The sequence below is a fragment of the Notolepis coatsorum genome, assembly GCF_963971535.1.
Source record: "Notolepis coatsorum genome assembly, chromosome: 14".
NCBI classification, from domain to species: domain Eukaryota; kingdom Metazoa; phylum Chordata; class Actinopteri; order Aulopiformes; family Paralepididae; genus Notolepis; species Notolepis coatsorum.
Genome location: NC_140178.1, coordinates 70,627,108 through 70,654,792, shown reverse-complemented (window position 1 = coordinate 70,654,792; position 27,685 = coordinate 70,627,108). Strand labels below are relative to the sequence as shown.

The window sequence follows — 27,685 nt, the reverse complement described above, 5'->3', positions numbered from 1 at the left end:
GTTTATTGATCCAACGCTGGGTACTGGACACACATAATCCACACTGTTCTGAGGGTGGGCAATGACTGGGATCATCTCCAGTTACATGCCTGACAAGTAAAATGTGGATTCCGGACTCTTTTTTTCCCATCCATTTCATTCAGTCCAATCCAATGGGTGCAATACCATCCGGAGAGACGATAGGGGGCGGTATATTCCCTGTTTGAGCTCAGATAGATCCCCACTGGTAACGTGAGGCTAGATTGATGAAAAATTAATGGAAATCAATAAAAAAAATAATAACGATTAAATAACGAGATTTCTCGTTCTTGGCACTCAACGCATGGCATGAACTAACGAGATTTCTCGTGGCTGGCACTCAAAGTGTTAAAGGGTAGAGCGGGTCGTCCAATGATCGAAGGGTTGGTGGTTCGAATCCCGCTCAAGCCCATGTCCATCCCATTGCCGTTGTGTCCTTGGGCAAGACACTTAACCTACTTGCCTCGTATGAATGTGTATGTGGTCGGAGGGGCTGTAGGCGATGATTATTCGCCACGCTTCCGTGAGTCTGCCTCAGGGCAGCTCTGGCTGCAATTGTAGCTTACCACCACCGGTATGACTGTGTATGAACGAATAATGGACTCTGTGAAGCGCTCTGGGTGTCATGAAGAGCGCTATATAAATCCAAGCCATTATTATTATTATTATTATTATTATTATTATTATTATTATTATTATTATTATTATTATTATTATTATTATTATTATTATTATTATTATTATTATTATTATTATTATTATTATTATTATTATTATTATTATTATTATTATTGTTGTATTTTATTCGTATTACTTTTAGTATGTCTATTTTATGATCTATTCTATTTTATTATTCTATTTTATTGTATTTTTGCACAATCAAGGCGGGCATGGCCACCTTCATTTCACTACATGTCTCGTGTATGTATGTGACGAATAAATCTTGAATCTTGATACTTGAGATCGGGGAAGAAGAACAATAGGGCAACCCTCGAGGCACGTGTCAGGAGTTAGGCACGGTATAGAATGGGAGGATCCTCTCCCGTATTCCTCCAGTATCTCCTCCAGAAATAAGGAGGGGTCAGAAGAACAGTAGCAACTAGATCCCATCGCCCGGGAGGACCTTGGTGTGTGACTGATGAGGTTAAGGCTATAGGCTTACTATAGGGAATATGTTTAAAAGAAACAGTGACAAATAGTGAGTTATGGCTGACCAGCTTGTCTAACAAGTGATGACCCACTTCTCGGCTCAGCAACCAGTGACCTTCATATTTGAGTTACCCCGAGTATCTAAAAGTATTCTTAATGAATATAATAATGAAACCCCCCCCCCGCCCCATCTCCTCTCCTTATACCCATATCATTTACTATTCCAATTTCAGTAATCACATTACAGTAATCACATTACAGTAACCGATCTAACAAATAGCTTGTTACTCGTGTTACATACATTACCACTCCCTCTATATTTGTATGGATTAAAATGAATATTGTGCTTCATTCATATCAGCATAATGGGCCTGTTGAAAAATCCCCGTCCAGACGACCCTTTGTCCTCCGTCCCCGTGCTTTATCGCTGTTTGCTGTCACATTGCGTGCCGGCTGAGAGAGGAGAGATATCACCAGACATCGCTGACTGTATCATATCGCGCTCTCTTCCTGGAAAGCCTGTACAACAGACCTCCGCCTCCCGGCCCACCGAGCCAGAACACACAACAGACATTTTACAACGTAATTAGTGTTAAGGAGGAATATGTCACATGTTCAATTTTCCTGCGTTCCAATCCCCAAAACTGACAAAATAATCTATATACAACACCCCCCTTCCTCCTCCTGATCGCTCTCCTCTTCCCCACATTTTTTCCTTCAATCAATCCACTCTGTAGGACCCCCCCTTTATTTAGAAAAACTAAAACATAAACACCACACATACACATACCATTACCAAAGCACGCCCCCCCCCCCCCCCCCCCCCACCCTGACCCCCACCACCCAAAGTTGTTTTTATCACAAAGGGGAGACGTTGTGCTACTGCAGGCAAAGTCAGACGGACAGAAGGCCAGGGAATATGTACAGAAAGGAGCAGGCATCCACCCCTAAAGGGACGCTCCCCTCAACCCAATGCATGCCAGGATTGAGGGGGATGACGACAGGATGTCCCAGCAGTCGAATGTTTCATACAGTCTACATCCCAACCCTCCTGTCCTTCACCAAATCTTAGTGCCCGCCACTTTCCTTTGGTGGCTCTTTTCTCCGGACTCAAGTATTTGTCTTAAAAACACTTTAAAATCTGTGTCCAATCGTGCGACTGCCTTACACAATAAAGGCCTTTCCAGACAGGATTATAATGTTGTTAATTTTATTCTCACCATCCCTTAGGTTCCCAAGTACTAGTCTTTGCGAGGCTCGGTGGGATTTGAATGTATGTTTTCTCTCTCTGTGTGTAGTGTAGCAAAGAGGCAGACAGCATGCAGGGGTGAGTCAGTGACCCAGTAATGGACGGAGGGGGGCCCGGGACCTGACGTTTAATTACTCTGGCTAATAGAGTGAGGCGTGCAAAAGGGGAGAGTCCGACTACAGAGGAGAGAGAGAGCAATTACGCTCTGCTCTGTTGGAATATTCCCCATCACATACCGTGAATTTTAAACCTAAGCCTGAAACAGTCCACCTGGGTATATGTATTGTATATGTTATTGCTGTGTAATTGTCAGAGAATGTGCTGTGAGTAAGTGCTTTTCACCCTTTTTTCAGAATTCAATATCTATTATTGTTTTAACTTACTGTATGTTTTGAGTGTGTATCAAACTGTTATTAGACAAGACAAATTTAAATCGGAATGGGATTTTTACAGGTTTTTAGCGAAGTAGACACTGCAATTGAACATCAATTTAACTTTGCACTTGTAAATTTTGAACATGGAACTATTATGCAACTGCAATAAAGTTTGTGAACCCTGGCCTTTTAGATTTATTCTTCTTAGGCTCCTTTTTACTCACTTTTGTCTAGGCGGAATTTGACCTTGAAGCAGGTAGAATTCTACCGGTGTTTACTTCCTCAATAACTTCCACCGTTTTTGGATTACCGTAATAAGCCAAAGACGACGCTGAGCTTTTTTCGCAAATACTCAAAGAGTTACGGTACAGAGAGTGGTAAATGAGCCCCAGGAGGGGCCCGTAGGCTTAAAAGAGACGTATACAGTGCTCAGAAACTAACAATTTGTCTCCCAGTGGTAACAGGCAAAGCCATTTTCGAACCCATCCTATTATTATTCTCGCAAGAGACTCAGACAGATGACTCAGAATATTCAACACAACTGCCATGGGAATGCTCATCCAAATGATGTATGACTTTGACGTGGTAACAGATGCACTCTCTGAGTCTGGAATGTGTATTCAAATGATGTGTCTTTGACGTGGTAACACATACACCAAACCAACATTGATTTCCATGACAACGAGGTGCACATGGTGACCATTTATGAATGTTTATGTTTTTATACATTTCAGTTCTGTGATAAAACTATGAACTAATGGCAGAAAGAAATATCACTGTCCCTATCATAGCAGGCTACTTATACTGTAAGTGCTAAGTTAATGGCATCATACGCCCAGTGTAGTGTAGTCTCTCTCCTACCTTGGTGGTCCACTGAGGGTTTGGAGGCATGGAGGATCTTAGGGGTGGCAAAGCCCATGTCCAGTGCTGTCAGAGTCAACTCATTCATAAAGTATGGCAGCTAAAAACACATAAACACATTTTCTTTTAAAAAAGATTTATCCGTTGCAGCATAAAGGAATATAATGTGCATCCATCATGGTGGTATTCTCAGAGAAAGACATATGACAGACATGATTTATGTGTCTGTAATCGTATATACACTGTAAGTTGATTCATGCGAGGTACAGCAGCACTACCCACCCTGATCTTACTGAGTTTCATCTGGATCTTCTTGGAGACCACATCGGCCCAGTACTTCTCTCCCAGGAAGTCCCAGAAGATCCTCCCCAGCAGAGCGTTCACCCAGGCCTCAGGCTCCACATGCTCCCCTGAACTCCTGGACAACTGACACAAGACAACATGTAGAGGAGGAAACAGGTGAGTTCCAACTTCCACTACCTCACATAATGAGATTAGAATTAGGAGGACTCAATATTCTTATGATGATATCAGATTTGCTATCAGAGATTTGCTACACGCTAATGTAAGGCAGGAAGCTGTTTATTGGACTATTGAAGAGTTTCTATGAGCTCCTGCAGAGGTGAAGACAGTGAAGCTAACCATTTTCAGTAGAGTATGTTAGCTTGCTTGCTAACGTTATTCAGGCAGCTATTGGAGATATGGAGCTATATGGGAGCATGTCTATGTTCCCCGGGTCCTATGTTCCCCGGGTTCTATGTTCCCCGCTCCCACTAAAAAGGGTCCTATGTTCCCCTTGTTCTATGTTCCCCGCTCCCACTAAAAAGGGTCCTATGTTCCCCTTGTTCTATGTTCCCCGCTCCCGCAAAAGAAAAAGGGTCCTATGTTCCCCGCTCCCGAAAAAGCGACAGAGTTGTGTGAGGGTGTAGATCAGGGGTTCTCAAACCTTTTCATACCGTGACCCCATTTTATTTAGGAATTTCTTTGGGGACCCAACATCGCGTAATTTCAACGTGGAATTAAGGAATATCAAAATAAAAGCACACGTTGTTGAACTTGACTACAGCACTATGTTATCAATACACATTTCTAAAACGAGGCATATTTAGCCAAAATATGTTGCCATCTTTTTTATTTTTTTTCAATGCGCTGTCACCTACCCGCAACCCCAATTTGGGTCGCGACCCATAGTTTGAGAACCACTGGTGTAGATGGTGCAACAGATTCGCACGTAGGCCTATCAATGCGATTAAATAGAATGGCACTGGTAGTAGGCCTATTCATTACAAACAGCTTGCGCCAGGTGCTATGTAGTATAATATGCGCTTGCGCTGGTTAGACTACATTTACATTTACATTTAGTCATTTAGCTGACGCTTTTATCCAAAGCGACTTACAAGTTCTGTACAACAAGTCATCAGGAAGGGCACAACTCTATTAGCTGAGTAACAATGTTCATCAAGTGTTGAGTGCTACAGTGTAGGTTAGTTTATTAGGACAAGTGCATGATAGTAAGGTTAGTTAGGGTTAGATATTTATTTTATTTTATTTCAGATAATGGTTGAAGAAGTGCGTCTTAGATCGTCGGCGAAAAATTGGACGGGTTTCGGCTGTCCTAACTGGGGTGGGTAGTTCATTCCACCATTGTGGGGCAAGGACTGAGAAAAGGCGGCTTCTCCTTGATGACCGGAGCTCGGATAGGAGTGGGTCTGAGACGGCTAGAAGATGCAGAGCGTAGGGGTCTTGAGGGTGTGTAGTTAGAGACCATTGACCGGAGGTAGGCGGGAGCAGTTCCCTTTGCCGCACGGTATGCCAGGTCGAGGGCCTTGAAGCGGATTCGTGCAGCGATGGGGAGCCAGTGCAGGTCCCTAAGAAGTGGGGTGACATGGGCTGACTTCGGTAGGTTTGAGATCAGGCGGGCCGCTGCATTCTGAATGAGTTGAAAAGGCTTGGTGGCAGTGGCCGGGAGGCCAGCAAGCAGTGCGTTGCAGTAGTCGAGGCGGGAGATGACTGTTGATTGGACGAGGAGTTGGGTGGCTTCTTTTGTCAGGAAGGCGCGGATCCTTCTGACTCAGGAGGAATCGACAGGTTCTGGTTGTTGCTGCGATGTGAGCAGAGAAGTTCAACTGGTCGTCGAGGACAACACCAAGGTTCTTGGCGGTCGGGGACGCGGTCATAGCTGCATTCTTGACTGTGATGGAAAGGTCGGTCAGGGGGGAGGATTTGGCCGGCAGGTGGAGCAATTCTGTTTTGCTTAGGTTCAGTTTGAGGTGGTTGGTCGTCATCCAGGCGGAGATGTCGGACAGACAGGCCGAGATCCGCTCAGAGACGTGGATATCTGAGGGAGGGAAGGAGAGGAAGAGTTGAGTATCATCGGTATAACAATGATACGAGAAGGCATGAGACTAGGCTATGTAACGTACATTACTTGCAGTGCATTAGTGCAGGGGTTCCCAAACTTTTCAGGCCGCAACCCCCAAATAACGGTGTCAGAGAGCCGCGACCCCCACTATTATAGGAGGTAATATATAAATGGAAATGTATGGTTGAAACATGCAAACGTTCAAACGCACACACACTAATAAGCATTGGAGGCTTTTAACCAGGGCCGGACTGGGGAAATCATTCAGGCCAGGAAATATAGTGCAAAATATAGCCCCAGTCAGGCCACTTTTTAAGCAGGGGGTCCCCCACCAGGATCTTTTTTGTTACAAAGACTTAATTTCCTGCATTCTGGTGCAGGGATTTTTTAATTTGTACCCTTTAAATGCCAGTGTTTGTGATGGCATCACAAATTATTGTTAAAAAACAGGCTAGCATATGTGTGATTAGCAACAACACAGATTTTTAAGGATTTTCTGTTTTTTTGTGATGTCAGATTGAAAAAAATACAATCTTTTATTCAACTTCAGCCCTGATCATAACACCACATATTAATTTTATAATTCTAACCCTTTAAATGCCAGTGTGTGTGATGGCATATATTTGCAATATATCAAATGCAAAGTAGATTTTTATGGGGGGGATTATTACAGGCTAGCATGTGTCAATGATTAGCAACAACACTGATTTTGATGGATTTTTTGTTTTTTGTAAGGGTCCCACCTTCACCAATCACATGCGGCTCCCTTTGTGTGTGTGTGAGAGCAAGAGAGAGATAGTTCTCCAACTTGTGTGAGTTGCAGTGATCTCCTGGTTGTTCCCCATCTAGGTTATCTAACTATTGCGCTGCTGCAACTAGAAACACTGGCCTGGCCTGCTTCTAAGTTCAGTGGCCTGACTGCATAAAAAAATTAAAATAATAATCTTTTTTTTTTGGATTATTATTATTATTTTTAAATCATCAAGCCTGCAGTTAGCTTCGGGTGCCCGGCTTGATATTCTAGAGCTCGCCTATATTCTACTGAATTATTGCGAGTTGTAGACCTAGCTACTTGACATTTATGATTTGTAAAATAAAATAAACATTTGATTGCAGTGGCGGCTCGCCACTAGGGGCGCTCGGGCGCCGCCCCCCCCCCTCAGGCCCTACCCTGGTTATATGAGAGAAGAAGAAAAATAAGTTTTTAGTTTTTTGTTTTATAGCCCTATAAATAATATAAACATGTTTAAAATTAATAATATTTACTCATTTTAAGTATGTTTGTGTTTCCAATGCACAATATAACGTTATTATATAAAAAAAAAATACTCGTTTTCTTGAACAGGAAGTGACTCACTTTTCTTTTTTTTTATTATTTTTTTGTATTTCTCGGCCCGGGCTAGACGCGATAGCGCTCTGAGTGCGCGTCACGGTTTGATCGCTGTATCCGTCGCAGCCAATCAGTGCGTAACGCGTTGTGCGTTGAAATATGACTATTATGTTGGAATCCGGGCGCGATTTGAAGCGGTCTAGCCAGTAGCGGCAAGGAATTTCTGTAGCCGCATTTAATGGAGACGCTCTCTGATTGGCCGACGCCAGTATTTTTTTCCGTAGCAGAATTTCACAGAGACGATCTCTGATTGGCCGAATCCAATTTCGAATGTTCCAATTCTAGCTTATTCCTAGGTTGGTCCGTTGGTGGTAGAGATAGTTGTGTTGTTGTGAGATGCAGCTGTTTGTCTTAGAGCGTGCCGTGACTGCAAGTTCTTTAGACTGCTTAGGCACTCTTTCAAAGTTGGTTAAGGTTAGAGTTTGTCTTAGAGCATGGCGATAGAACGCCAGGTAGTTTGCAGTCTGTTCGACGCGGAAATGGACAAAGGAATGAAGTACTTGTGTTGTGTGGTGCTAACTGCTAACAAGCTAACACTTGGCTAACAAGCTATATGGCGGATGCAGTCTGGACACAGTGGACAGTGGTCTGGAATACATCAACAGTGGATTATACACTTTATCAAGGCAAGCCCTCCTGCCCTGGACGTGTCAACTAAACAGTGAGTCTCTCTCTCTCTCTCTCTCTCTCTCTCTCTCTCTCTCTCTCTCTCTCTCGCTCTCTCTCTCTCTCTCTCTCTCTCTCTCTCTCTCTCTCTCTCTCTCTCTCTCTCTCTCTCTCTCTCTCTCTCTCTCTTTCTTTTGGATTGAAAATACGTGGATTATGGCTTGTTCAATATCGTCTATGTTTGAATGAATGAATGAATGAAAACTTTATTAACAGATTGCAGAATGGGTACAATACAGTACGGCTCAATACACACAATTGTTAAGGGGATGCAGACCAGAGAAAGACGTTTGTCTTGTTTACATCAGGGTCCCAGATTTTTCGATTCATATCGATAGTTTAATAGCTAGCCTTGGCTCGTTTAACAATATGCAAAATATGTGTACAGCCCTGTACTCATACTGAAGTTATTCTTGGTATATAATAGGTCTGATTGTGTAACGAATCGATTCCACGTCGCGCTGTGTGTGAGAGAGAGAAGGAGAGAGGGAGAGATCTGCGTGTGTTTGGAGACGGAGCGAGTTTTGTTTCTAACTTTTCTATTTATATATTGTGTTTCAAGTTGTGAATTAGACTATACTTTATTTGACTGGTTGTGTGTTGTTGTAGTAACAGCTGAGCGACTCGTTCATAAGAGCCGATTCATTGCCGTGAGCGTGAGTCGAATCGCTCACGTCTTGCCATGAGTCGGTTGCGTGGTACTGTACATGTTTGCAAAATGTTTTGGTATAGCGCCCCTAGTGGAGAGAGAACCAGCAGCCGCTACTGTTTGATTGATTGGTTTTATCTATTTCGGTCATTTGAAATAAGAAACAGAACGACAAAACAGCTGATGGCATGAGCGAGAGATGTTCATTTACACTTCACATTTACACCTCACCACACATTGATAGGCCTACGTGCAAATCTGCATGTGTATGTGTTGCTGTTGTATTATTATTATTATTATTATTATTATTATTATTATTATTATTATTATTATTATTATTATTATTATTATTATTATTATTATTATTATTATTATTATTATTATTATTATTATTATTATTATTATTATTATATTATTTTATTATTGTTATTATTATTATAATTTTTTTACTGTTTGACTTCAAGTTTAATTACAGATGGGTTGGTTGCAATAAAAGCTTATTTTGGATTGATTATTGACAGATATCTCTACTGTATTTCGTTTGAGAAAAATACAGAATAATGTTGCCTATATATACAGTATATAAATACATATAGTATACGGCGATACTACGACACAGTTTCCAATTAATAGCGGCACCAATGTTACCACCACAGCGCTGTAGCAAAACACCTCTCTCATCATACACTTTTATTCTCCGACTAACGGTGAACTTTTCTCCGTCCCAATGGGTGCGTGGGCTCGCGCTGTATACTGTATACAGCGCACGATACAAGGAGCATATACGAAAAGGGCGAATAATAAAACATTATCAGGTCAACAGTAAATATATATCTTATACTGTTGAAGGTAGAGGTTCTGTGTAGGATTGTTAGTAACTGTCTAACTGCATATATAACTGTTTACACTAGTAACTGTCTAACTGCATATATAACTGTTTCCATAACTGTTATATAACTGAGAGCGCTCTAGGCGGAGACTCTCAGGAACACCACCAGGTGGCAAGTATAAATAGAGGTGTCTCCTCCCACTTCTTTCTCTTTCCCCCAGTCTCTCAGTGAGAGAAGACCTGTAGTGTTACTGCTCTGCCATGTGAATAATAAACCACGCCAGTTAAGGCTCAAGATAGAAACCATGCCTCTTGACCACAATATTGTCGCCCTATAGCCAAATTCTGTTAACAGGTTATGGGCCCAGATAACGCCGGGGCGAAATAATAAGGGTACTGTAGCAAGCTTAGCTAAAGTATAGGCTAGGTTAGCGCCGGGAGCACCGCGTGGCTAGACGCTAGGCCAACAAGAGCTAAAGCTAAGCCTTGGCTACCACCAACGAAGAGGATGGAAAACAAGGGAAGGGGCAAATGACCCTCATTCAATGGAAGAGCAGAGGACTGCGAGCTCTGGGAAGAGCGCATGCTATGCTGCATGCACGGGGCGGGACTGAGGGAGACGGTCCTGGCGGCCCCCACGGGAGAGCTGGCGGCGGAGGAGCAGGCCCTGGACGACCAGCGTAACGCAGACGCGGACTGTGAGTTAGCGCCGCTGCTCGACGACACCAGCCTGGGGCTGATATTCCGCGACACTAAAGACAGAGGCCGAGAAAGCCTGGAGGTGTTGAGAGAGCATTACATCGGGCGAGGAAGACCCAGAGTAGTGGCCCTCTACATAGCACTAACGGCCCTGAGGAAGGGGCCCACCGAGACTGTGACCGAATACGTCAACAGAGCGGAGCAGATCACGACGCCATTGAGGAGTGCCGGAGAAGCACCAAGTGATGGGCTAATGATGGCGATGATGATGAGAGGACTACCGGAGCTGTACAAACTGTTCACACTCCTGGTAACACACGGTTCAACGGACATGACGTTGGGACAGTTCATGGCTAAGTTAAGGAACTTCGTGGCCTCAGAAGATACCGACCCAGCCGCCGCGGAGGCGGGAGAGAGGGTGCTAAAGGGCGACGCCAAGGGAGAGGACCAGGACCACGACGGAACTGGCGCGTTGGCGATGCGGAGAGAAAGGCCATTGGAGAAGCGACTGCACAAAGACTGTCTGGTGTAGCTTCTGCAAATCCATGGGGCACACAGACAGGGCACGAAATAAACTTTTTGACTCACCGGCCAGTGGCGGGTAGATGGGAAGAATCTACCCGCCAAGCATATTTCTTACCTGCCAACTTTCTTTTGATTAAAAAAAAAATAATTATTATTTTATATAATTTTTTTGTTAATAAAATATATATATTATATAATCATACTTGTAGTTGTATTATCTGCGAGACATCGCCACCTTGCTGTCTGCAAACAGCTCCACTGTCTGTGTGTATACTCGAGTGGCCTCCAGCTCCAGCAAGGATTCTCCGACGCTGCAGCTGGCCCTAAACTCTACATTCAGCATGAAAGGATTCTCCTGTGCTGCAGCTGGACCCTATTCAGCAGCCCTCATGCAATGTAAGCCAGGGGCTTTGTAGGACATTGATGTCAGGAGCTATCTGTAGCTACTGCTGGATGGCGTTGGGACAACGCCTCTGAACTATTTAGTTTACTGGGACATTTCGTAGTGACTAGTGAGCTAACGTGGGCTAACATGAGCTACCTAGCCAACGGAGGTATTATGCACTGGACACTTGCTGGAGCAGTTGTTGATGTCGGGAGCTATCAGTAGCTAGCCGGCTGGATAACGTTACACAATGCCTCATGTATTAAACTAAAAGTGAATAGTTGACTGGGTCATTTTGTAACAGTAGCTAACATTAGCTCACGGAGGTCCCTCTGACTAGACTAACGTCAGTCACGGTGACTGTCTGAGGCAATAGCCTCTGTTTACATGCAGCAGCATACAGAAACAGGTGCGGGAGGGGTAGGAGCAGCAATGCGCTGTGTGTCTGTGCTGAGACAGCGAGTGAGAACTCCGCTCAGAATTGGATCATGATTTTCGGTTTTCACATGACTATTTGATTGCCCGCCACACGGCGGGCAGACCTCTCAGTGGGAGTCGCCAAACGTAAAAACTGATCGCCAATGGCGCTTGGCGGGCTCTAGTTTCGCCCCCTGCACACAGACAGAGCGTGCATGAAGAAACACGACCAGAGCGCGCGATACGTGCATGGACGAGACGGCGGCCATGGACGAGACAGAGGCCACGAACAAAATGGCTGCTACGGACAAAATGGCGGCTACGGACAAGATGGCGGCTACGGACAAGAAGACGGCTGTGGACAGGATGACGACAGCGGACACAATGACGGTGATGGTCGACGTGAGACGGATCGAGACGACGCCCGGAGAATAACGGGACAAGAAGACTGCGCTTTCATGGGGCGCGGACGGCGTGCACTGCCGGACCGGCCCAGCTGCAGCGAGCCCACAGAAGGGGACTGATCGTGGACACAGGTGCGTCGTCCCATGTCATCAACAACAGGAGTCGGTTCAAGAACTTTGACGACACTTTCCACCCGGAGAGGCACAGCATGGAGCTGGCAGACGGGAGACGCACCTACGGATTGGTGCAAGAGAGAGGAGACGCACAGGTATGCCTCATGGACAGTAAGGGGCGCTGGCGTACGGTGACATTAAAGAACGCTCTCTACATACCATCGTTCCCACAAGGACTATTCTCTGTAATAGCTGCTACTGCAAGAGGTGCCAAGGTATTCTTCGATAAAGGTAAACATTTTCTTGTAGAACCTGACGGTACACGGTTTGAGATAAAGATGTACCAGAGAATATATCATCTGCAAACGGAGTGTAATGACAACGACAAGTGTAATGATAATAATGATATGTGTAGCGTAATGGCCAGTCACGATATTCAGACATGGCACAAGCTTATGGGTCATTGTAATTACGAGGATTTACTGAAACTGCAAGTAGTGTCAGAAGGCATGCACATTGAAGGAGAAAAGCGTAGACCTGACAAAAAATTTGCAAAACGGGGAAGTTTACTCAACCGAGATACAGAAATCCCACAGACAGAGTAAGGGTACCACTTGCATTAGTTGACACGGACCTAGCCGGCCCAGTAAGCAACGAGTCCATAGGAGGCTTTGGATATGTACTGTCTTTTACAGATGTGTGCACAGGGGCAGTGTTTGTTTACTTTCTCAAAGCAAAGAGTGACACACCCCAGGCCACGGAGAAATTCCTGGCAGACGTAGCCCCTTATGGTAACGTAGGATGCTTGAGGTCCGACAACGAAACTGAGTTCACAAACAGATAGTTCCAATCACTGTTGAGAAGGTATAAGATAAGACACGAGACGTCACGTCCATATCCCCCACACCAGAACGGGGTGGCAGAGAGGGAATGGCATAACCTTTTCGAAATGGCTAGGAGTAAGCTAGCAGATAGTAACTTACCTAAGAGCCTATGGCATTATGCGGTGCAAGAAGCCGCTTACACCAGAAACAGGTGCTTTAATAAGCACTCGGGCACCACCCCGTATACAGCACTGACAGGAAAGAAGTGTAATCTAGCCAGAATGATACAAATACACGTACCTGCAGGACAGGGGAAAGCCCAAGTCCAGAGGGGTAAAAGGATTTTTCGTAGGACACGACAAGGGAAGCCCCGCTTTCCTAGTTTATCATCCCGGTAACGGGAGAGTGCAGAAACACATGCTAGACAAGTTTGTCACGAAGGCAACATGTGAGAGCGAGACACAGACAGAGGAGCCAGAGCTGGACTCCAGAGTAAGGTGTGTAGAAACAGAGACACATCAACCCAGTGTACTTAGTACGGTCGTGCAGGCAGACAGTCAGCAACCCCCAGAGGGCGATGACGAGGAGCACCCGAGGGTGACGTCAAGTGCCCCAAGCAGTGGGAGGTATCCCTCAAGGGAACACAACCCCCCAAAGTATCTGACAGACTATGCCCGGAAAGGGAGTGACGAGGAGGACAGTACACCTACCCCCGTTGATTACTACTACAGGGTAGTCAGTGGGGTAACCCCGACCTTTAAAGAGGTCACATTGTCCCCCGAAGAGGGCTGACAGACAGTGGGAGGGAAATGGGTGTATTCAACCAAGTTACCAGAAGGCAGACAGACAGTGGGAGGGAAATGGGTGTATTCAATCCAGGAGGGTATTGAAGGCCACGACAAATACAAAGTGTGGTTCGTAGCAAATTGCTTAAATGCTGAAGGAGGGTACTCCATGTTTAAATAATGAAGGAGGGTGGCTACACTGATTAAAGGCAGGAGGAGGATACTCTAGGTTTAAATACGGGAGGAGTAGAATCCAGGTTTAAATACCTGATTAGAGTCAATGTCTAAATACTGAAATGGACCCTATGTTTAATCCCAGGTTTAAGTACAGAGGTGGGTGATTGTTTAATTCCAAGTTTAAGTACAGAGGTGGATGACTTACCATGTTCTCAATGATGTAACTATGTGGGAAAGACCCTGAAACGTTTAGACATGTAAGAATGTAGATCAAGGGAAACACCATGTGATCAAAGACTAGACTATCAGTAGGATGCTCAGAAACTGAAAAATGTACAGAGATGCTGTGGGTAGCCTCATTTATTTAACAATGTGTACCCGCCCTGACCAATGGTTTGTAGAGAGTGGATTGTCACAACATTTGGCTGACCCCATAGAGGAGCATTTGGATTACAGCCAAACATGTTTTTTTTGTTATCTTAAAGGTACAGGATATTGTGTGAGTTTGAATACAGACAGCTCACTGGTTTTGTGGGAAAACAAAGAAGCAGCCCACAATGGTACTATCAACTAGTGAAGCCGAATATACGGCTCTAGCTATGACCATACATGAGTGTATTTATCCAGAACAACTGTTAGAAGTGATGGAGATAAGATTACGAGTATATTGGTTAATATGTAATAGGTAATTGGAATGTACTCTCTATACCAGATAAGGTGGTTTTTGAAGATGAGGGGCATTTTGTCAACATCAGTTAAAAATGATGGACACTGTTTATATAGGAGGGCTGTTGTTTATGAGGGCAACCAGGGAACCATTGTGATTGCTAGGAACCCAGTGTGTCAACATAGATGTAAACATGCCAATATAGAAAATATCATCTCATCAGATCTGTCATCAGAGAAGAAAGCATGATACCGGTTTACTGTCCAACGGACGACAGAGTAGCAGACACTATGAGGAAATCTGTTCCAAATTAAAATTGAAGGGATTTGCAAGGGTCATGTTTAATGTGAAAGTATTGACTGTCATACCCTGTTGATGTTTTTGGATTATATTATTTCCTTTGTAAAATGTTTTTCCAAGAAGTTATCCAGTATGCTAAACCCTAAGTGGGAGTGTTGAAGGCAGAGGTTCTGTGTAGGATTGTTAGTAACTGTCTAACTGCATATATAACTGTTTACACTAGTAACTGTCTAACTGCATATATAACTGTTTCCACTAGAGAGCGCTCTAGGCGGAGACTCTCAGGAACACCACCAGGTGGCGAGTATAAATAGAGGTGTCTCCTCCCACTTCTTTCTCTTTCCCCCAGTATCTCAGTGAGAGAAGACCTGTAGTGTTACTGCTCTGCCATGTGAATAATAAACCACACCAGTTAAGGCTCAAGATAGAAACCATGCCTCTTGACCACATTATTGTCGCCCTATAGCCGAATTCTGTTAACACTTTTCCCGCCAATCACGTCGTACGACGGGTTTCAAGTTCATGCGAATTCTGCCAATAACGGCGTACGCCGTGTTTCAAGTTCATATTTCATATTTTCGTCATGGTATTCATATTTCACTCACGGAGCCTTGTCATATGCTGCGGGAGCCATCACAACTCTGCAACGCTTCAATACTGCCACCTGGTGGCTGATCGGCGAGTTGCAACCGGAAGTGGATCTCTTGTGATCCTGGTGCATCTGCCTATTCCGTCCGGCCACTCGTTTATCGTCGCTGGACTCAATACACACACCGTGGATATGGATCCGTACAAACCGGAACTGGATCGCATCGATCCACATCACATAACTGGGATCTGTTTGCTCCACTCTCATCGCCCAACGGTACGAGGAGACTGACGTGAGTTTCAGCGTTTTTCTTTATCATTTTCGATACAAACTGCTCTGATCTATATATCACCCATACTACATAAATCATTTAACGTCGGTCACGGAATTATAAACGACCCCCCCCCCTCCGCTCACCCGCGGATGATCAGTCATAACATTTAGGACCATGTACAGTTGAATTTTTTAATATAACGTTGATCGGTATCAAACGGCATTTGATAATCGAATACATGCATTTATGTCTATATCTCACGTTCTAGGAAATACTGCAGAAAACGATAAAAACATATTTATACTCTAGACGGTATTTTCGTATGAATGTGTGAATGAAAAAGTAAAACGTTCCTACATCCTGAACGATAGCTAATCGATGTTGAATGGGCCATAGTAATGTCAATTTAGCAATACAATTTAAAAAGTTATAGCCCTGCAAAGAAGGTGAACATCTCCATAGACTTACAGTACTGGCAGAGGTTTAGGATGATTAAAGTGGTGGCAGAGAATGTGTTAACATATACAAATAAAACAATATATATATAAGGTATAGAAAATGATAAACGTGAACTTTTGGTGATAGCCTAATCTACCTTTTGTTGACCTAATTATAATTATTAATCTGGACCTTCAGAACACAACGTTTGAACCACACTCACGCAATCATAAGAGCAGGAATATAGGACCCTTTTTTACCCTTTTTTTCCGGGAGCGGGACCGGGGAACATAAAACCCTTTTTTCGGGAGCGGGGAACATAGGACCCTTTTTTTTTGAGGGAACGGGGAACATAGAACCCGGGGAACATAGGACCCAGGGAACATAGGGATGACCCCAGCTATATGGTGAGCTATTTTCATTACGCTCCTGGAGAGGTTTCAGATGAAAAGCCACAATGGTAGGTTTACTTTACCTTGCAATCTAATAAAATATCCACTTGAGATTTGTTAACTTGCCAGCTACGTTTGCAGTTGTGAAACATTAGTAGTTGTGGCTAATGTTAGTAACTAGTGACTGATAGCTAGCACTGTAGCAGACTGTGTTTTCCATTTTTACTAATGGTCTAAAGTGGAGAGTTTGAGAGATCATAACTCGAAATTCATAAATTAGTAGAAAGCTGTGGCAAATTTTAGGGAAACGACTACAGTTGCAGGATTAGAACCTAGAAGTAAATTTCAGTGGAATTCCTCTTGAACATGAATAAAGCCTGTGTTGCCCCCATATAATTTCCACCCCTTTAGCCCCACCATCCCTCCATCACCCCCCTCCCCTACCGACCTTCTTGGTGGCTCTGGGGCTGCTCTCTGGGCTGTGTCCAGGGCTGCCGGTGGTGGTGGTGGTTGGGCTATCCAGCGGGGGCTGGGGGTTCACATACTTGGCCATGTAGACATTATAGTCCAACAGCGTCTTCTGCCTCACAACTCCAGCAGACCCCCAGGGTGGAGGAGAGGCAGGGTCTCTCTGCCAAGGCTGAGACTGGGACTGGAGCACCTCATCCAGGCTGGCACGGCTGCTGCTCCTGCTCTCCGCCTCCAGACCTCCGGCAGCCCCACCTGAATGGCCACTGTGCCTGTGGGAGGGCATGAAGGCTGGAGGTGGAAAGGGAAGTTTGGGACACAGAGAGGAAGGACAAGGGAAAGGGAATATAATCCAGTCTGTATGACAGCATGTACAATAATGCTGAATATACTTGATTGATTGAAAACTTTATTAACAGATTGCAGAATGGGTACAATAGAGTACGGCTCATTATACAACGGCATGCAAATTTCTCGATTCTGATTGGCCATTCACACGTCTTTATTGGCAACAATCCACGGTCCTGGGCTCAGGACCCGCCCACAACCGAATCACATAACCCTCCCCGGCTCACTCCGGGAGAAAACAAGATCGCGGACAACAAATGGTTATGTTGAAAGCACCATAACGACTAAATATGAAGCGATTCTGTCAAGGGGAATGTGTTAGTCCTTTAAACAATGTTGGATGATGTAATTGATGGGTCTTGACTCAATCTAGAACAAAAGAAAAATCGCGGATTGATTGATAGATTAATTGATTGATTTAAATTTCTTCCTTCCTACTTTCTACTGACTGCAGCGTTCTCTCTCACACACTGTCCGACGCTGGCGTACCCACAAACACACACACACACATACACACACACACACACACACACACACACACACATACACACACACACGCACACACACACTGTGACACACACACACACACACACACACGCACACACACACACACACACACTCCTGTCTGCAACAGCGGGGGAGTCAGACTGAGAGAGAAGCAGCGCTGTTTTAAGTGAGCATGGTCTATTGAATTGATTGATTGGTTGATTGCTAATTTTATTACTGTACCCCTGGTTTCCAACTGGTTAAGTTTAGGCTAAAAGAAATAAATAAAAAAATAGGGCGAAGAAAACGTTTTTTTCCTATAGGGCAAAGAAAACGTTTTAATTTGTTTTACCTACTTTATATTCTGCATCTGGTAATAAAATTTTCAATCAATCATTCCAATAATACACAGTTGGATGTGTTAGTTGGTTGGATGCACTTCAAGCTGCTTCCACATGAGGCAACTTCTCTCAATCATTCCAATAATACACAGTTGGATGTGTTAGTTTGGTTGGATGCACTTCAAGCTGCTTCCACATGGAGTTGTGGGAACTACTTTTTCTGGCGGATGGTTTTTTCAATAAATCTTCGATTAATGTGTGTTTATTGTATAGAAATAAGGTTGGATGAATCTGGCAGTTGTATAAAAGCTTTACACCACGTGCAGTCGTGATTTGTGACCAATAAACCATGCCTAGGGGGGTCTAACGACCCTCGGCTGCGCCTCGGGCCTAACAACCACCCCTAGGCATGGTTTATTGGTCACAAACCACTCCTGCGTGTGATGTAATGCTTAAATAGACACAATTGTTAAGGGGATGCAGACCAGAGAAAGACTTTCGTATTGTTTACATCAGGGTCCCCCATTTTCAATTCATCATAACATTTATGACATACAAGATATACAAATATACAGTACTGTTTAAGAGACAGAGTTTCTAAAAAGAAAATATACTGTATACATTTGAGGGAGAAGAAACTACATTGGAGGGGGTTGGGGGGGGTTTGGACATTTACCGGGGCCAGTTTCGAATTGCAGCCTCCCGTAGGTGTATATACAATATATATATACAATAATTATCCACCTGTATGTACATACCTGCACATAATCCTTTTACATATCTGTACTATATCTATATCTGTACATATCCCTTACCTATGCATCCCTTACTACATATTGGTACTACAACTCTGTACATACATCTGATTAGCACTACATCCAGTAGTACTAATTCATATATTTGATACCTGTACATTGTATATTACTATTGCACTTTACTGTTAGAATTTGCCAATGGTTGAATACCAAACCCCTTTTCGTTGTACTGTACTTGTGCTGTATAATGACAATACATTTGACCATTTAATCTAATATAATCTAATCTAAAATATATAGGGTGCTCAGAATGAGGATAGGTACATCTAAGATTTCTTTCTCCCCTCTTTCATCGAAGAAATGAGCTGATGTGAGAATCTAGCACATCTACATAATCTACATAATGCAGGTTCAACACTTTATGAAGACTAAGATCATTAATATCTGTTTTGTATTCATATAGTCAGTGTGTACTGTTGTGCAACACCCTGCGTTAGCATATACAGCACTGTGTTGTATGACTACGTCCATCAGATTAAAATTCTGTAATAAACATGTTAGCCAATATTAATCGGTGTCGTGTACATACACAGTAAGCCCTATTAATGGAAATGATATTTATTATAATCCTAATCCAACCCCCACCCCCCACACACACAGAAGCAGTGTTTTCCTTTGGATTTGGGCCTTACACTTGCAGGCTTAAATCTCACAATGGAGGGCAATGATATAATATGCTGCATCAGGCTGCATGTAATCCTCCTGACCCATTCCCTCTCATCTATTGGCTCCGTCGAGGGATTGTATCCCTAATCCCTAAAATGGAGTTTATACACAGATCTGATGGCAGCACAGTTAGATCCTCCAAAGACATGGTTGTGTGTGTGTGTGTGTGTGTGTGTGTGTGTGTGTGTGTGTGTGTGTGTGTGTGTGTGTGTGTGTGTGGTGTGTGTGTGTGTGTGTGTGTGTGTGTGTGTGTGTGTGTGTGTGTGTGTGTGTGTGTGTGTGTGTGTGTGTGTGTGTGAGAGAGAGATGCAAAATTGTGACCAATGTGTACTTACATGCTTGTGTGAGTGAGAGTGTATCAGTAAGTATGTTTGTGCACATGTATGCATTAGGCATGTCCCGATCACGTTTTTTTGCTCCCGATCCGATCCCGGTCATGTGATTTTGAGTATCTGCCGATAAGATCTTTCCCGATCCGATGAAAAAAAAAGAAGAAAAAAAAGGATTTTTTTTTTTTTTTTTTCAACAAACATGACCATGTTCACGTCTTAAACTCATACGAGGCCTTCGTTTTGGTTTTAAATTGCATATCATCATTCATTTATTTATTGTCACAGAGCAGAAGAATTTTGCCAAAACAAACCAATAGTATCCAGCTGCAGAACGGCAGGCCAGCCACACTCTCAGACCCAAACGCATTTCCTTTGATTTAATTATACATCAAATGATTTATGTCAAGAATTGCAATGCCTCGCTTGAATGAAGTTAACTTTTCACCTGGATAACGTCAACATTCAGGGTGAATGTAATGTGAGAAATTGGGATAAAAAAAAAAAAAGAAAATGTAATTTGGGTCTGAGATTGTGGCTGGTCTGCCGTTCTGCAGCTGGATACTATTGGTTTGTTTTGGCAAAATTCTTCTGCTCTGTGTGACAATAAATAAATGAATGATGATATGCAATTTAAAACCAAAACTAAGGCCTCAGTATGAGTTTAAGACGTGGACATGGTCATGTTTGTTGAATAAAAAAATTTAAATAAAAATAATAATAATTCCAGTTTTTTCTTTTTGTCGATCCCGATCTTCGGAAAATCACGTGATCGGCCCCGATCCCGATCACGTGATCGGATCGGGACATCCCTAGTATGCATCAGGCCACGTGAGCGGATCGGCGCGGCCGAGAAATCCGCTCTTCGCTCTTTAAAGCTTGGTCCGCTCCGCTAAACGATCATGTTGACCCCGCCCCCAAGTCGCTCTCCGCTCGCTCCCCGCTCACCTTGAATCGAGCCCTGCGCCAGATCGCTCGGCACATTTTTTTTTTTTTTTTGGAGCATGGTGTAAATTAGCTCAAACTACAACAGTCTACACCCCCTGGGCCCCTTAACAATTGTTTGTATTGAGCCGCATTGTAATTGTACCCATTCTGCAATGTTAAATGACGTTGTTTATCCATTCACTAGCTATATTAAGCGATGATAGGCTAGCCGAGCCACAATGCTATGGTCGCTGCCATTAACGTTAGCATGTAAGCTAACGTCAACAACAATGGCGTCGATACTTTTTCTAACAGGAGTGAGTGTGGGCGTCTCTACAGTGACAAAGCCTGAACCGGATATCACAGGTTCACCCTTCTCATTGGTTGAAAATGGCCTTCATGTTTGTACATCGCCATCTGTTGCTTTGGCATTGTACTGCATGTATATTACATCAACAGTGTTAAACCACTGTGAGCGACCTGGAGTGGATTGGAGCGGAGGAGAACTCTCGCTCCGGACGTCGCGCCGACCCATTTTAAAACCCACTCCTCGCTCACGTCAAAACCGCCCGCTCCGCGCCCCGCGCCGCTCACGCTCCGATCCGCTCACATGGCCTGGTATGCATGCATGTGTGTTTGAGTGCATTAGTGGGAGTATCTATATAGAATAACTACTTCCCAAACTACTTCCCAAAATAATAGATTGTCCAAACGTCGGGTTCCAATGCGCTGTCCTTTATATAGAAGCTTTCGGCGCAAATTACTTACATTGCAGTTCTTGTCATCCGTTTCATTCACAAAAAACACTCGCACCAGTCGGCAACTTAAAGGTCCCGTGTCTTATAAATGGCCTTTTCCAGTGTTTAACATTGTTTTATAGCAATGGGGGTTAGTATCAATGGGTCTGTTTATCTAATTACCATTTTGGCGGATTGCTCTAATTCAGTTGAGACAATCTCCTCCCCCAGTGAATTAGGTAATTCTGATTTGACTCGCAATGCGACTTAGCAAGGAGCTGATTGAGCTGATTGTGATCTGATTGGCTCTGTGGTTGTAGTCACCGCCCACAATTCGCTCAACAACAGAGCGAGTGGAATTACTTCCTCAAGGGTGCCGACAGACAGCAGAGAACGAGCGAGAGAGGGAGAGAGAGAGAGAGAGAGGGAGAGAGGGAGAGAGAGAGGGAGAGATAGAGAGGGAGAGAGAGAGAGAAGGACCACACGCAGGAGTGTGTGTAAATGTGTGCGCCGCGGGGATGGGTCTTCTCCCCGCAGTCGGGAGCAGCATATCACTGTAAACATTTTTTTTTATCTACTTTTTCTCCCCATTTTCTATTTTTCTCCCTTCCCCAATTTCTTATTGTCCAATTCTACCCTCCCCTGTCTTGAACACTGTTAGGCCATGCCTCCCACAAGCCGGCTGCAATGTGGACGAAACCTTGCATCACGTGTCCCCTCCGGTACTCGAGGAGGCAGCCGTCGCATCTTTTCACCTGCACAGCGTGATCTCTCAGCGGCGAGGGTCTGCGTGGGAGGGACACGCCGCCCCGCCGCTTCCTGATTCTACTGCGCAGGCGCACCAACCGACCTGTAGGAGTCGCTGTCCACAACGTCCGATCCCCACTCACCAGCTTCCCACCCCCTAATACTGCCAATTGTATTAGTATGAACGACCAGCCAAGCTGGTAGCAACGCCGAGAGCTGGGCTCGAACCCAGCGTCTCTTGCGTTGGTGGCGAGCGCCTTGCCCACTGCGCCACCTATCCGCCCACTGTCAAAATATATTTGCGCATGTTCCCACGCACACGCCCATATTCCGATCCGTGCAATAATATTCACAGAGGTATATATTGTCATTTGAAACAAGTTACCAATGCATTGTCCCGTGGGATTATGCCCCCCCGCGGCAAAATTAATTAGTATCCCCCTCCTCTATCTCTCTATCTGTCTGCCAGTCACAGACTGTGTGGGTGACTGTCACTCAAAGCGCTTATGGGCGGAGCCCAGCACAAGCAGCTTGGAATCTTGAACTCGAAAAATCTTGCTTTTGAGTACTTGATTAAAAATATAAAAGAACTGTACAGATGTGTTCCATAGACTCCTAGGAATTGTGTAAAGTTGCCCAAATAGTGAAAGGAATAGCAATGCATGTCCCTTTTAATCACTCTAAATGGACACAGCTGGTTACTAGGTTACTAGGTGCAAGGCATTCTGGGACTTGTATTTCTACCAACTAATGTGGCGACTAATGTAAATAATAGTATCTCTTGGCTTTAATAAACAAACACTCTTCCAACCTTGCTTTCAAATGTAAACAATAATCGATATTAGCATATATGAAATATAACTCATTAATCATGTAACCTGGCCTATTAAGTTACAACTATCTATCTATCTATCTATCTATCTATCTATCTATCTATCTATCTATCTATCTATCTATCTATCTATCTATCTATCTATCTATCTATCTATCTATCTATCTATCTATCTAGTATCTTATCTATCTATCTATCTATCTATCTATCTATCTATCTATCTATCTATCTATCTATCTATCTATCTATCTATCTATCTATCTATCTATCTATCTATCTATCTATCTATCTATCTATCTATCTATCTATCTATCTATCTATCTAGTATCTATCTATCTATCTAGTATCTATCTATCTATCTATCTATCTATCTATCTATCTATCTATCTATCTATCTATCTATCTATCTATCTATCTATCTATCTATCTATCTATCTATCTATCTATCTATCTATCTATCTATCTATCTATCTATCTATCTATATATCTGTTACTGTAAGTCTTGAACTCACCACTCTTGCAAAAGCCAGGTAGAGTCACACCTCTCCCCTCTGACTTCAGGCAGGACGCTAGCAGAATCCTACGGAACCACTCCTCCTTCTCCCGGCCCGTCCTCCCAAAGAGGTAGATTGTCAGATCCGCCCCGGCAGAGGCTCGCCTCTTGGGCTCCTCTCCCGTTCCTGACCCTGGTCCCTCCACCTTCTCCGCCTTCTCCAGCCTCTCACCCACCCCTGCAGCAGACCTTTCTTCCCCAGCCTCGGCCCTCTCTCCCTGGGCCTTGGACATGAAGTCCTCCTGCTTGGCCAGCTCGATGCAGATGGGGTACTTCTTGTTCCAGACTCTCTTCCTGGCCAGGCTCTGGGGCACCAGGTGGATCTGTTGAGTGAGTGAACAGTAAGTAGAGTGCTGGGCACTGCCAGGGTCAGGAGTTCAATTCCCACTGGGGCCACCCATACCTACACCACTGACCATATTCACGTGTCGGACATTTTGCTCTTATGTCATGCTCAGGTTGGGTTCCTTCCCACCCCTGTTCTCAGAGCAAAATGGCCACTGTGTGAATATGGTCAATTGTAAAAGTGCTTTGGAATAGTACTTATATTAGAAAAGCCCTATAGAAATGTAGCCATGCATCAGATATGAATCACAGGGGAAACTTTAAAAAAGATGAATGGCTTGGGTCCTGTTATATTGTTAGTTGATGTATAGTAGAGGGCCCATGATGGAATGACATTGGCGTTCCAAATGAAAATATGAATACATGAGCCTAGCACTCAAATGACAAATTACTCAGACAATGGAAAAGGATATGGCTTTTAGTTTCCATAAGCACAAAGTAAATATATAGCCTTCAGTTACCACTCATTACCTACTTTCTACTGTATCCTCTTCATACCCCATAGGATGGAAGCAGGGGGGGTACTGCTACTTGTACATGCCTAGGGGACACTTATTATGTGTCTCTGGGGTATGTCTGGGAGTGTTGCATATTTGGATTTTATGGTGGTTTTTATTCTTGATTTATTGTGATGTTTCTTCTTGACTTGTTTAACACAATGGGGACGAACAACGGATATCTCCGTGTTTCGATTCCACCCGTTGTGGACAGAAGCACGGCAATATCCGTGGCAAGTTGTTTTGGCTTTTATTCCATTTGAATACGTAACCTATTCAAGGTCGCCGAGCGGCACTGCAGATTTACCCTACTCTTTGAATTCGAGAAAGTGCAATACCGGTCAGATCCTCTTAGGCGGCGCTATCGTGATAATAGAGTGTTCCCTGTGGCAGAAGTTGTCTTTTTTTTCTTTTTGGATCTCTAATGTAGTTTTCTACTCATCTGAAGCGATAGCTATTCTCCACTTGCACAATCTCAAAGTAGCCATTTCCGGCTGACTTCCGGTTGCCAATGGCACTTCCTGTCCCATCCAAATACATTGGTTTTAGCTACTTTTCTCCCCTTATTTAAACAACTTTGTCGTCACAGAGAGGCAATGAAACGTTTGTATTATTATAGTATAGAATGTATTTAATAAGCAAACGTTTGTCAGCAGGGTTTTTGGGCTGTATTTCATGTAAAAACGTTTACTGTTAGTTTCCTTGCTCAGCCAGCATTAGCTAACAGAAGCTAGTGGTTAAACAGGCCGGATTAGCTTTGAGCTAACTATCTTTCCCGACCCATGTATTTATTCCATTCTAAACATAACGTTAGTTTACAAAACATGACCCGTCTATATAACGTTGAGGAACAAATTATATAGACGGGTAATGTTTTGAACAACTAACGTTACGTTTAGAATGGAATGCATCGGCAAAGATCCGTTAGCTCAAAGCTATTCCGGCCAGTTTATCAACTTCCTGTCATTTAGAAATATGATTTTATAGTGAAAATCATTACCAAAACGTCCGGAAAAACCTAACGGGAGCATTATAGACGGTCATACAAATGTACAAATGCTATAAGGTGGCAAGAAATGCACTATAAACAATACTTTGCGGCGTTGTTTCTTGCGCTAGCCTCTTGTTAGCCAGCATTAGCCTTAATAGCTTTGAGCTAAGGATCTTTGCCGATGCATAAAGTATTGTTTATAGTGCATTTCTTGCCACCTTATAGCATTTGTACATTTGTATGACGGTCTATAATGCTCCCGTGAGGTTTTTCCGGACGTTTTGGTAATGATTTTCACTATAAAATCATATTTCTAAATGACAGGAAGTTGATAAACTGGCCGGAATAGCTTTGAGCTAACTATCTTTCCCGACCCATGTATTCATTCCATTCTAAACGTAACGTTAGTTGTTCAAAACATTACCCGTCTATATAATTTGTTCCTCAACGTTATATAGTCATGTTTTGTAAACTAACGTTATGTTTAGAATGGAATGAATACATGGGTCGGGAAAGATAGTTAGCTCAAAGCTATTCCGGCCAGTTTATCAACTTCCTGTCATTTAGAAATATGATTTTATAGTGAAAATACAGTCAGGGAATTGTACCCCTCAGTTACAATTGGTCCTTCGAGCCGGAGGGTAATTAGTGTAATATTAATATAGTGGTATTAATATTGAAATGGCCTATGATGAACACTCCACGAAACGGTCCTCCTAAAGTAGAACGCCCGCAACGTAGACGACAGCCACCTCAGTACTTAGAGGATTACGCCGTCAGTAAACTACCTAGCCTTCTACAAACAGTAAACGCAGTAAAAGTAGAAAGTAAAATTATGTCCGACCCTATCAACCAGGATACCCCGACCACAGAGGCCCTAGTGGGTTCTAATGTAACTGACCAAGCTCACGGTGGGGACCAGGAGGGAACTGACACGACTTTACCCCCCGCCAATACCGAAGAAGTAGTCCCCCCAGAGCTCCGGGAGGAAGACAACCCTCCAGAGGTGGAACTCTGCACGGAACAAGATGAGGAGAGCGCCGAGGAGATAGAGCTCCAGGACTCCCCAACGAGTACAGCCAGGAGCGGCTCACCTCTACAAGCGTCTTCCCCCAGCGAGGCGGAGAGGATGCTGTCACAGGCGTTCTTCGCCAGCCTGACAGCCTCGACCGAACGCGATCGACTTCAGGGTGAACGCGATCGACTTCAGGGTGAACGCGATCGACTCCAAGCACAGACGCTTAGCGAGCGCGAACAACTCCAAGCGCAGCAACGGAGCGAAGAAGAGCACATACGTCTGGAGCTGAGACGCCTTCAGACGGAAGAGAATATGGCAAGAGACCGGGCCGACACCCAGCGTGCCGCTGCCAGTGCCCAAAGAGAAGCCGATCTCACCAAGCGCGACGCCGAGCGCGACAGACTACAAGGCGAGCGCGACAGACTACAAGCCGAGCGCGGCAGACTACAAGCGCAGCTAATGGAGCAGCTGATCACCAGGGCAACACCCCCTCCCTCCACAAGGGGTTCCAGAGCCTCGTCAAGACACACGTCAAGGGCACCCTCCCCTAACCGAGCAGGCGACCTTGAACTCGACCAACAGAGAGAGTCTACACCCCCCTCCGAACTCATTCCCCGACCGGTCCAAGTGAGACCCAGCTACAAGGAAGGAACAGCGGACACCGCGGAGAGGCTAAATAGACGACTACAGGATCTAGGTGACCTGGCAGAAGAAGAAGAGGGAGAAGAGGAGAGTCAAGCCCGACAGCAGCACATTACTCCACAGGACCAGGAGGTCCAGTACAGCCCAGGCTATACCCCCGCGGCTCTGCGCTACAGACCCCCGACTCGATTCACGGGTGAGCATGACGCACGACCAGTCCCTAGGAATAGCACCTGGACCAGCGGGCCATGGTACCCTGCCAGTACCAGCCCACCGAGAGGCGTAAGAAGAGACTCGCCCAGGAGGCCTCTCTCCCAACGCTCACCGATGTGCCAGCCATCCATGGCGTCATACATTGGCACACCGACGTTTCCAGACTTCACCCATGAGAATCGAGCACAGTACA

General features: G+C 44.3%; 1 protein-coding gene across 2 annotated transcripts in view; it reads right to left on the bottom strand.

Moving 5' to 3' along the window:
- The window catches only part of tex2 (testis expressed 2), a 156,066-nt gene that overhangs the window by 15,551 nt on the left and 112,830 nt on the right, over positions 1–27,685 (bottom strand). For both annotated transcript variants that reach the window (XM_084328553.1, XM_084328554.1), the window contains exons 5-8: positions 23,746–24,109; positions 16,986–17,296; positions 3,934–4,077; positions 3,652–3,751 (exon numbers count right to left, since the gene is read on the bottom strand). In XM_084328553.1, coding sequence (XP_084184679.1) covers positions 3,652–3,751; positions 3,934–4,077; positions 16,986–17,296; positions 23,746–24,109 — 919 coding nt within the window. The remainder of the gene's footprint in view (positions 1–3,651; positions 3,752–3,933; positions 4,078–16,985; positions 17,297–23,745; positions 24,110–27,685) is intronic.